The 12,003-nt window shown below is 40.9% G+C and overlaps 1 protein-coding gene across 2 annotated transcripts in view; it reads left to right on the top strand.

Moving 5' to 3' along the window:
• The window catches only part of galnt1 (UDP-N-acetyl-alpha-D-galactosamine:polypeptide N-acetylgalactosaminyltransferase 1), a 42,148-nt gene that overhangs the window by 14,228 nt on the left and 15,917 nt on the right, over positions 1–12,003 (top strand). For both annotated transcript variants that reach the window (XM_065958131.1, XM_020651916.3), the window contains exons 2-4: positions 1,617–1,724; positions 9,117–9,256; positions 9,348–9,516. In XM_065958131.1, the coding sequence (XP_065814203.1) occupies positions 9,118–9,256; positions 9,348–9,516 (308 nt within the window). In that variant the 5' untranslated portion in view covers positions 1,617–1,724; position 9,117. The remainder of the gene's footprint in view (positions 1–1,616; positions 1,725–9,116; positions 9,257–9,347; positions 9,517–12,003) is intronic.

Below are 12,003 nucleotides of genomic sequence, written 5' to 3'. Positions count from 1 at the left end.
CTGTTTTACAGCAACACTCTGTATTACAACTAGCCTTTGAGGTTGTAAAGAACAGTTAAGCCCAGTTGAACACACGTGTGAAATATAATGTCCTTTTGAATTCAGTTTTGTTATATTAGCACAACAATAACTATGAGTTTTAATCTCATTCTCTATCTTAATGTGTTTAATTACAGGTGTCTTTGTGGTTGCTTTCTTGTTGGTTTTTGCTGCTCAACATCTGGCAATCATGCATTGTCTACCACATGAGCTGGTTGGAAAGCAGAAAGTGAAGAGGACTTTGCTCTGCAGGCAGACTCAGAGATGGGTTGCTATTTGCACTGCAGTGTTGCGTGTGGTTCTGTAGGTTTCTTTTGTGATTTGTCAGGGGAATCTCATGAGTATTTATAGAAGCTCTCGCTCGTCCTGCTTCCAATTTGCAGATGGATTATGTACCACTCAAACTTTGAGGAGGTGTGTGTGAGACAAAGGGAGGGAAAGGAAGGAGACGGGCGAGAAGGTTTTTGACATGTGTGTAAAAGATAGAGGGAGAGAGGAAGAGTGAAGAAGAGAGCAAATGAGGAGTTATGACTCACCCAGAAGGAGACACCTTAGGTGGCCAGAATCCTTCACATACTGAGGCATACCTGCACTGCAGTACAGCCTCCTCACACTCACTAATGCAGAAGTGTGTGGGCTGGCAGGAAGAGATTAATGGTATGGTTCTTCTTGTATTACAATCTCCTAATACACACACACACACACACACAGAAACACACACATATACACAGATACACAGCCTGGCAATACAAAATCCCAGTGGACCCAATGATGACTTGGCTTTAAAGTAGGCCAAGGACCAGATTGAAGGACACACACACACACACACACACACACACACACACACACACACACACACACACACACACACACACACACACACACACACACACAAGCCAAAACGGAGTCATATTCTCTCTCATCTTCATTCTCTGCAGATTTCTCAAAAATAGCATTTTAATCCAGTGAAATGAGCGGTTCTGAGAACCCGTCAGTTGTCCATCCTATATCCCTCTGTCTTCTCCCTCACTCTTTTTTGATCCCTCTCTGAGGCTGGCAGAGTCTTTGGCTGTGTCTGACCTTTGGGTTTTGCGTGAAAGAAGGGAGGATGACTGATTTATATCAAAACACAAACGGATACAGGGCCGGGCTGACAAATGTAAATGATTGACAACTGGAAACATGCGTGGTGACATTGTGACTCTGACTGTGTGATTATGTGAGAGAGATGAGTGTTATTACTGTGCGTGCGAGCCAGGAAGTGTGTTTGAGGCCGTTGACTGACAACGTCTCTCAGTTCTTCCTGTGGGTGCTGAGTGGTTTTACATCTCCGAGCTGTGATCAGCACACTCTGTGTCTCCTTTCCCAGCCATTTGGTAAAACCAACGCTACTTTTACCGAGATGAATGAAAGCAAGACAAAGCTCCTTTAGGATATTTCCTGACTTAGAATCTCTGTGTGTGTCAAGCTCACCTGAGGATTAAGAATTTATATTTAACTGCTTGGCATGCACGCTGGCTTTTCACACCTATGGCTAAACAGTGTTTTAAGTCTGTGTCTGTTTCTTCTTGTTTAAGGAGCATGTCTGAGTGACAAGACAAGGAGGAAGTGGGATCTCTGACGCTCCGCCCCCCTGCAGGTGGAGCAACCTGCACATCTGACCAGAGACCCCTTAGTCTGAACAGGTAATGGAGAATCAGGTTAAGTAAGCTTCATAAGAGCCAGAATACAATAGAACAGATATTGCCGTTTGCAGTTACAGGACAATACAGGCACGTTGGAATTTGTGTGTGTTGTCAGTTTTTATTATATTTAAAAAATAGATGAGCAATGAAATGAATAAAACATGTAATCACAAAAAATCCACAGTACGTTTACACTAATAAAAAAATCACAAAGTATCATGCAGCAGTACACCAACAAAGTAGAACTCCATATGTCATTATATCCAAATGCAAGAATTGTGAGGAGATCAATAATGCATTTAAGTGCTTTAAATAATATGGGGCAAGTACGTTAATAATGTATTATTTGTAGAGCTAAAACATGCAAAAGCATTATGTTCTGCCTCCTAAGAAAAGCAAAACATTTTATCTCTGATCTGATGACAACAGTCTCACTGTACTTCCTAGTACAAGGAGTACCTAACAATTTAAATAGCTGGTTATAAAGTTGATGTAGTCAGAACATTGCTCTCAATTGCTCATGGCACTGTAAGACGATTTGAAATTAAAAGGAAAAGCAAAGTGATGTCTGACACATTTTCCACATTTTTGTGTTGGGATAACTTAGAGGTGGACTGTTAAAATAGCTAGTAAGCAGGGAGACCCTGCTGGGAAGCAAGAGCCTCGTAAATCCTGTCTGCTCGGCATTAGCACTGGTGGTAAGAGTGGGAATGCTGACAGCAGCTCACATACAGCTGAGGCCATACAAGCAAGTAGACATGTTAAACAGATCAGTCTGCAAGTATTGTGATATGATCATATGTGTTTGTGTTTACATACAGTAAATAAACACACGGTCTGTGATGGTGTGTTAATACTGTAAATAGCTGTAACATGTTTTGTTCATTTTCTTTTTACGAACTGTGGTGCCCCCGCCTCAACTCTGTACCTTCCAATGTTTGTTAGATGAAAGTTTGTAGAATGAATGTAGAAGAAATGTGTGATTGAGTTGTTAAACAGAAGCATCACACTGGAGTCACACATACTAAGAGGCATGTTGTTGTGGTTTGTGTGCCCTTATGTCTGCTGTATTACTTTTTTTTTAACATACTGTTTGCCTTCCTGTATGTCTGTGGTTCGCTGCATAGTCAACCAGCAGGGCTCTCCATAGCCGCCAAGGGAACCCCCCCTTGTGACAATAATGTGTATTGATTTTTGGCTGAAAATGCAGGAGCAATTGAAGATGTTTAATTCTGCGTTGCGCCTGTGCCAAGATTTTCAAATGGTAATCAATTTCATTTGTGACTTTTACTCTTGCATGAGTATTTGTCTTTGTTTTACTTTTGCAGTGATCTTTCTTTTAACTGTTAGCTTCTCTTTCTCTGTGTTTCTCTCACCAGCTTTCTGTAAGCCAAGGTTAATGTTTTATCTCACAGAAGTGTGTTAACTCTTATGATATAAGGCAGGGGTTCTCAAACTGTTTGGGCTTGTGTACCCCCTTTCAGATTTTTTTTGCCTTTTCAGCCAAGTACCCCCTTATCCAGCCAAAGACATTTTTCAGGAAATAATTTGGGAAAAGAACATTACTAAACAAATGTATGTGGTCTTCATAAAGCTGTTGGCTTATGTCACCCTGCAAAAGACAAACAGTGCTTCAGGAGGAACAGAATACATGGAGGTAAATCCCATAAAAATGTATTAGTGGTGGGCAATATGGAAAAAATATCTTATCACGATCACAATTTTATCACGATTTGTTTTTAATTGCACAAATACTGTGCTTATAAGTTTACTGTCTTTAAAATTGTGTTTGTTGGGGGGGGGCTGTACATCTCCCCAGAACATTTTTACAGCAGAAATGTCTTTCCCTGCATTCTGATAAATTTGTATGTACAATTGTAGGCTTTTATGCACCACTTTAAATTAATGATTTAGTATTGTGTGCTCTTTCATGTCTTTAAATCTATGTTAGGGTTCATCAGGTACCTTTTTATACTGTAATGCATGCATTTAAAAACATGTAGACTTCAAACATAATCCAAAATGTGCTTATTCTGTGACACATGCTCAAAGTAAGTTTTACTGAATTAAGAGTTTTATTCACGGAGGGGGCGGGACATCGTTGATTGACGGACAGACAGTCACCATGGTTGCTCACTCTCACCTGCCTGCTGCACATTGAACGAGATCAGAAAGAGCTACTGACTGACATCACTTCAAGCAGGATGCATAGATACTAATGCATGGAAATAAATGTTTGTAGGTGACTGTTCAAACATTTTTTAACAACCGAGGTCCAGACCTCTCTGATATTATCGCCTCCCACCGTTTCATTCTCGTTTCCATTATCACAACAGATGAGCTTCAAGTAGAGAGGCTTGTTAATAACTTTAAAAACTGAGAGAGAGCAGAAAACACTTGGCAGCATCAGTTTAAATAACGGGATTACAAGACAAAGTCCTATCAACTGTTGTTGAAATGGCTTTAATAAACTTGAACTATGCCCTACATCTCCCATCACAGACTTTCTGTCTGACTCTCAGCAGACTAATAATGTTGTTGCTTGTTAGGGGTTTGTTATGTCGCTACCCGAAGTACAAACCTTAACTTTGCAAACTCTTCAGATAACTGTCTATTGCATCCTGTATCTCAAACAGTTGCATATAACCGCAATGGAGTTCTTTTTACGGGCTAACTCTTAAGTTTTGTTTTCGGGTAATGCGTCCAGCAGAAGGGGAGAGGGAGACGGGTCTGTTTAGGTGCATAAACTGCAGCATGATAAAATGAACAAATTAGCTCCATTCTACGATCTCCGTGTTTTTGCAGATTGTCAACACATTTATATCCTTCACGATCTAAGATCGTTATTTCGCACACCACTAGTTCGCTGTGATGCAACTTTTTTTTATGACATTTGTCACGTACCCCCTGCAGTACTCCCACGTACCCCTAGATGTATGCATACCCCTATTTGAGAAACACTGATATAAAGCTTAAGCAGAGGGTACCTGAAGTGATTCATCCACTAGTTGCATGATGTTTAATAAATCCACAGACAGTATGACAGTTTACTCTGACTCTCTCTCTCTCTCTCTCTCTCTCTCTCTCTCTCTCTCTCTCTCTCTCTCTCTCTAAACTAATGACAGGGTGGTCTTAACACTCTCTTACCCAGACAGTTCTTGTCTCTCTGCCTTCCTGCTATGGGAACAGTTTTTAGTCAAGATATAGACCTAGATAAATGGACTCCAGTCATTTAGCTGTACCCCCCCCCCCCCACACACACACACACACACACCCCTTCCCTGATGTCTGACTTGCTCTGCTCAAGTTGATAGGCATTACAAATGTATAAATGATAACCACAACCATCAGAGTTGCTGTAGCAACTGTTGAGCTTTATCAAGCCTACATGACCCACAGACAGATCAAACACTTTAATGGCATAATCTCTGGTTTTGTCATGAAAGATCTACAATATACAAGTTTGTTTATGGTGGAAAAAGTTGTTAAAAAAGGCGGCTGGTTTTGTGACGAATTAATTGTGATTGAGCTAAGTTAATAGTTTATGATTTAGCAGCGTAAACTGTTTTAAATAGCAACCAAATAGTCCTCTTCTTTAATTTCCCCCGTATAAATAATATCTCCCTCCCTTCCTCTTAATTTTCTTTTACACACATATAAACATTAATCCCTGAAGGGAAACTCCTCACTCCCAAATATACATTTTGAAGCTCTGGGTTACTCTTAGACCAGACATTCTTCCAAGTGGTTGTGAGAAACACTGGTTGTGCAATCTCTAAAGGGGGATTAAGCCTGTAGAGAACAGGAGAGGAGGGGGATATGAAGAGAGACACAGAGAAGGATGTGAAGGGGGAAATTGTGTTCTCGCAGGGATGTAGTGATGGCAACCGCTCTTGAAAGGAGACTACATCACTAAGAGACGGACAGACAGACGGAGAGGAAGGGGTGGTGGTGTGTGTGGCTGAGAGAAAGAGAGCGCGAGATGCCTGGGTGGAGGTATAAATGAAGGATGGAGAGAACGTGATATGTTAATGGATCAGGGGGAAGGAAGGTTGGAGAATTGTGAGTCTGTTTAATGTCATCAGGAGCCAGGCTGTTTAAAAGAGACTTCAAAGACATTAGCGCCTAACATAAACAAGACTTACACACACATGCTACACAAGCAGTAAAGGATGACCCGGGGCTGTTAGGGTGAGCGCAGAGGAGACCTGAGGTGTCCGCTGCCATGCCTGATTAGAAATACTGTGAGTAGAGCCGTATAGCAGGAAGACAGCAGTAGGAAAGTGTGTGAGCTCGGATTAAGTCAATGTACATGTATATAAATCTTCTGCTGCTGCTTGGAGCACAGCTGTCTGTTTCTTTACTCTCACTGAGATCTAATAGCATCCAAGGAAACAGGATGACATCTCTCTGACAGCATTTTCGACACAACTTTGTGAGCAAGAGTATATGTGAGTGTTTGTGTGACAGAGTGCTTCCATGTCCGTGTCTGTCTCTGCCGGAATGTGCTGATTTCACTTTGGCATATGTGCCTGGCTCTTCTGGGAGAGATAGAGGAAACGTAAAGTAAAAATATTGGTCTCATCCAAGTTTCTGCCGTGAGATCGTGTCATGTTGCTGCATGGAGGTCAAGTGAGGCCGGCACAATCCTGCAGAGGTCACAGAAACAGAGAGCAGAGCTAGAACTGAAGTTCAGGCTTCCTACTGATCCTGGAATTTCAACAATTTCGATGGGAGTGATCCAAACAGTAAAAGAAGCAATTTGATTCATTATTTGAGGATAGCCAGAAAAATTCTACTTATGATAATATTGCAGCAAAATACCATGCTTTCATGTTTTTTTTTGGTTTATCGGCTGTGTCAAAGCTGGCTGTCAGTTTGTCTCTGAGAGTTTCGATGATGTGGTTGGAACCTTGAAATCGTACTGAACTTGCATACTTTGTGGCTCACAGAAAATACAGAGGTTATATACAGTATCAAATAACACACAGCAAAGCACTCGGCCATCAAATACGCCCTCTCTCCACACTTTCTACACTGAGAGTAACACTTGTATGTGTAACCACATCTACAGTCAAGGGTGTGAACACGCTGAGCTGTTAACAGTCCAGACAGCACAGAATCTGTCTCCTCCAGTACACACTGACAGGATCCTGAGCTTGAAAATAACAGCAATATGTTATGGGTATAGCATGTATTTAAGTATATGTATATATATTTGTTGATTAGAAACTGCTTGTGGCAGAAATAACACACTGAGCGTTAAAAATGTATATTATTATATGTTAATTAAGGGACTACTTTATGAAGGGAAAATATTACAAATAAGGATAATAAATGTCATTTTCTTTTTTTTTAAATAAGGATTTGTTACTCGAATTAAGTATGTAAGTACCAGTATGTGATTTCCGACGCCAGGGGGCTGTCAATGGAAACAATAACAAAAAGACGTCCATGCCGGCGGGTAATCATGGGAGTTCTCTCCCCCCTACCCCCGATGAAAACGAACTCGGAGTTGACCATAGCCGAGAGGAACGGGCGAAACAGACCTGAGGAAGAGAATATGTTTACTGAAGATGTGTCAAAGTATAATTTACATGATGTTTTTATCACAGCAGCACATGCAGTTACAGTACGGCAGCTTTCAGTAGCAGTTTCCGCTTCCCTATGTAGCGGTCTTTGACATCACGTGTATGTTATGTCAGCTCTATCATGGCGGCCGCCACGACAAGACACGTGCCATTACAAGTATAAAATGAAGGATTTCTCTGGCTATGATAACTGTTTGAAATATTTGAGGTAATGTAAGAACTCAACAAAATGAAATATACAATATTTGTTTTAATTAAAAAATTTATTAATTTAGATATTTGAATGTAAATTTTCTAATGCAAAATGCACTTCTACATGTTGTACCTTGAAGCTATTTGAAGTGTGAGATCTATTTTCACCTTAAATTGTAAAGAAAATCATCAGCATTGCTCATTTTATTTTCCCAATTTAAGGCCCAAGTTTTGTTCGAGATGTCTTTTGTGTGACTTTCAGTCCAAAAATGTAAATATGATTGATTACCTTACACATGAGAGAGGCATGTTGTTTTTGTTTTTTTAATGATGTTGAGTCCATCTCTAAAACAGTTTCTGATACATCCTATACACACACAGATTATCTCTAAAGCTGTGGTTTACCATACTGATGTTGAATTCTGATTAAATACACACTGTGCATGCATGAGGTTCCTGTCTTTCCTCGGGTAGAAGTGTTCAAAATAGGAAATTGTCACAGCATTCAAACTATTGGCCTCCACAGGCACAAAAGTCTGAGACAAGACAAACTTTGAGAGAACAGATCTTCACTTTTGTTTTATGCTGTGCACACACTTTGTGCATCCAGAATCCTATCAGGTGGACTTTAGAAATGCTGCTCTGCACTTCCCCATCCTCAGTGGATGTTGTGCAAAGCTACACTAAGCTAAGCTACGCTAGCTATGCACAAACACCTTTTTTCCCTCCCACGGGTAAGAGAGAAAGCGCCGAAGCCAAATTAATTTTCTCCCTTCTGCTTGTGCTGTTGCAACCTGCGGGATCACTGAAGCAGAGAATCAGCCAAAGAGAGGATAGATGGTGCTGGAGGAGAGAAGGAAAAGGGAGCAGTGGAATTTTAATGTGGCTGTGTCTGTCTCTCGCTGCCAAAGAAAAGCAATTACACTCACAGCCCCCACCTTCGGCTGTGTGTGTTGGTGTGTATTTATGTGCTTACCTGAGTGTGTGTCTCGCTGCATGCAGGGATTCTGTATGTTAACTTATAAAGTAGATAAGCTTGCTCTGCACCGTGCATAGGAACTCTGATCCAGTAGATATCTTACTCTACTTTAAATTTGAAAACAGTTAAAGCATTGCCTGAATGCCATAAAACTTCCTCTCCAGAACACAAGTCTTCATTCATAGTGCTCGGAATAGTTCCTGAAATTAAAAACAATTCACATTTGATACTTCATAAATTATAAATATCCTTTTTGTTTTTTGTTTTTGTTTTGTATGGAAGTGATAAAATACTGAAATCTGACATTGCGCTGTGCAGATTTTGAGGCTCTCTCTGAGTGTGAAGGTGACCATTTGGAGAGGGGCTGATAAACAGCCGGGAGATAGGAGAGTCAGTTAGACAGACTGACTGAATGGAGGCAGTGAGAAGATACTCAGGCGCAGAGCTTTAGGATGATTGGGATTTGAGGGGTGTGAAGAGAGGGGATATGAGAAGAAATTAAGTGCGGGCTTCTCTACAGAGCTTTGGAAGGCCTGGGATTGTAGCACCTCTGGACATCCCATCACTCCTCACCTCAGCCAGGACTTAACATTTCTACCCTCTTCTCTCTGTCTGTCCCTCCGTTTTTAGGATGAGGAGGTTCGCCTACTGTAAGGTGGTGTTGGCCACCTCTCTGGTTTGGGTGATGCTGGACATGTTCATCCTGCTATACTTCAGCGAGTGCAACAAGTGCGACGACAAAAAAGAGAGAGGACTGCCCGGGAGAGACGGTGAGTGTCTTTTTCCAACCATTGAAATGTGATCACAGAGACAAATAGCAGCATCTGTTGACCGGCTTGTATGTTTGTGTGTCTCTTGCAGACGCCCTGGCCAGGCCGCGGGATGGGCCCGGTGAGGGGGGGAAGCCTGTGGTGATTCCTAAAGAGAACCAGGAGAAGATGAAGGAGATGTTTAAGATCAACCAGTTCAACCTCATGGCCTCCGAGATGATTGCTCTCAATCGGTCACTGCCTGATGTCCGACTGGAAGGGTGAGCAGCCTCCCTACAGCTATTATCTGCCCTGTCACTTACTCTTACTGCACTCATCAAGCTTTTCTCACTGATGTCCACTTCTGGGATAGTTCCAACTGGTGATGATCTATAGTCTGTAAGCCAGACGTCTGGTCAGAAACCTGCACAATCAGTCACAACGTCAGGCATTTTGTTCTGCAAAACCCTAACACATTAAGAATGACCACAAATGGTTGGAAATATTAAAAGAGTTGCAATTCATCGAAAATCAAAAGACCATCCTTAACAGGAAGGTTTGCCCGAGGAAGTCATTAAAACAGTTAGACACTGGATAAGACGGGGTGTGGTGGAGGGAAAGAATCCATGAGCACTTGAACTTCCTGAAAAAGAAATAAGTGTGTCTCATTCCATAGCACAATCTGATTGCTCTCTGTTTGTTCTTTGTAATAACTGTCCTCATATGCTTTCCTGTACTGAGTTTACAAAATACTACAACATTGTAAGCAAACAGAAAATAATTATGCAAGTCGACATGCATTTCATTGAGGCTGTGATTTTATGATACTTTCCCTAATTACTCTCAACTCAGACAGCAAACAGCTACCCAGAGATTTAATTATTGTGTTGTTGCTGTTGCTGTTGTTGTTGTTGTTGTTCTGCTATGTTCCCATAGCTGCTATACTGTCATACACAATTCATTTGATTTTTTTTTTCCAGCTGTGAGAAGCTCCATAGTTTTTCTTGTTCAATGCAACATGGGAAATAGACCAATCAAACGTAAATCAACCGTATTAAGAGAGATTAATCAGACTGTGGTGCATTTGCTAGTTAATTTATTTTCGTTGGTCTGGTGTGTTAGCTGTTAGTTTAAGCCTGGTGATGTCACTGTGTGAATGTGGGGATTTTCCACTGTGAATCATAGAGTTGACCACAGTAAAAAAAATGCAGTGTCTTTATCTGTTGTCCTTTGTGTTTTTTTCATTGTTTATTGGTTCATTTAAAGTGTATAACAGGGGATTTCCACTGTAATATTGCCGTACAGAGGCTTCTTTCCCATCCTGTCGTATGTGTTGATAGTATAAATTACATATGTAGACAATCACCTCGTTCTTTGGGCGCTCTTTGTGACACCGCCGTTCATTATTGAACACATAAGTATTTGCAATTTTGTTTAATCCAAGTCCTATTATGAATTGGACATATACAACTGGGAAACAGCTAACCAGGGATTTTATGAGGTGACATCAAGCTGCACTAGTGGGTGTCACTAAAAGCTGTAAAGAAACAATAGATTTTAACAATCCAACCTTCTCTGGCTGTCCTTTCAAATCTTTGTCGTCATGATTAAAAGCTGATTGGCTCACCATCAACATTGATCCTGTCAGTCCCGTTTTTACAGGAAATACATCACATTAAGGAAGAAATGAATCCATTTTGATGAGACCTTGCCGCCAAACATTGACTCAGCAGTACAGAGCCTTAAGCTCACTGGCTTACAGTTTTATTTAAGTATGAAGAAAGTCAAGAAAAAAAAAAAACAAAGATTACAGTCAATTCGAAGGGTAATGATTACAAAGGAGGTTTTAATGATTGCTTTTTGGCTTCCTCCTTTTTATTTTGCTTCAGTAATACTACCTTGAATGTGCAATTAACATAATGAGGAGTATAGTGTTACTAAAGTGTGTGTCAGTGCCAAAGGCTGCAGGTTTGTCACGCTTGCAAACAGTAACAGAGAGAGGCAGTTAGAACACAAGACAGTCCCACATCCAGCCTGCAGCCCTGAAGATATGTCAAGAGTAGTTCAACCAGATGTAAACCAACTCTGGCCTCCCATCCCCCCTTAGCCCTTACCTGTGCTTCTGTAAAAGAACAGACGCATGAATCGGTAATGAAGGTATTTTTGGGCGGTACACAGAAAGACTGACTGACAGACACAAGAGTGACAGACAGGCGCACATGCACACCAGACAGGCAGCAAAGAAAGAGGACGTTGATCCGTGAAATGGGGTTTAGTCTTAGAGCGAGAGTTGATTACTAGGTGTGTTTTCACTCAGCCTTCTCTCCGTCTATCCCCTTTTCCAATTAGGAGATAAGAGAGAGTCAATATCAAGCCAGGCAATGTGTTGGTGGATGTATGTATGTGTTTATTTTTATGATATGTCCACATATGTGTGTAGATCAGCAGTTTGAGACAATTCTGAATGAAATCATGATGGTTCACCATTAGCTGAAAATTCAAGAGGAAAGTCACACATTCTTTCTTTCTTTGTAATCTGCAATGTTGTTTTTTAAGGGAAAAAAAAGAGAGAGAATAGTTCATTCTGACATCACAGTCAAGCCTGAGTGTGTGTGTGTGTACATGTGGTTGGGTGGGTCCACAGTATATAGAAAGACTTTCCATGACCACACCTCTCAGAGACATGACATTTTCCGCTTTGAGATTCTGACTGCAACATTTTAATGAGTCAAATATATAGATTTATGTATGTGTGTGTATTAGCGTGT

Source organism: Labrus bergylta, chromosome 8, assembly GCF_963930695.1.
Source record: "Labrus bergylta chromosome 8, fLabBer1.1, whole genome shotgun sequence".
NCBI lineage: Eukaryota > Metazoa > Chordata > Actinopteri > Labriformes > Labridae > Labrus > Labrus bergylta.
The sequence above is the reverse complement of the archived record's forward strand: the minus strand, read 5'-3'. Positions and strand labels throughout refer to the sequence as shown.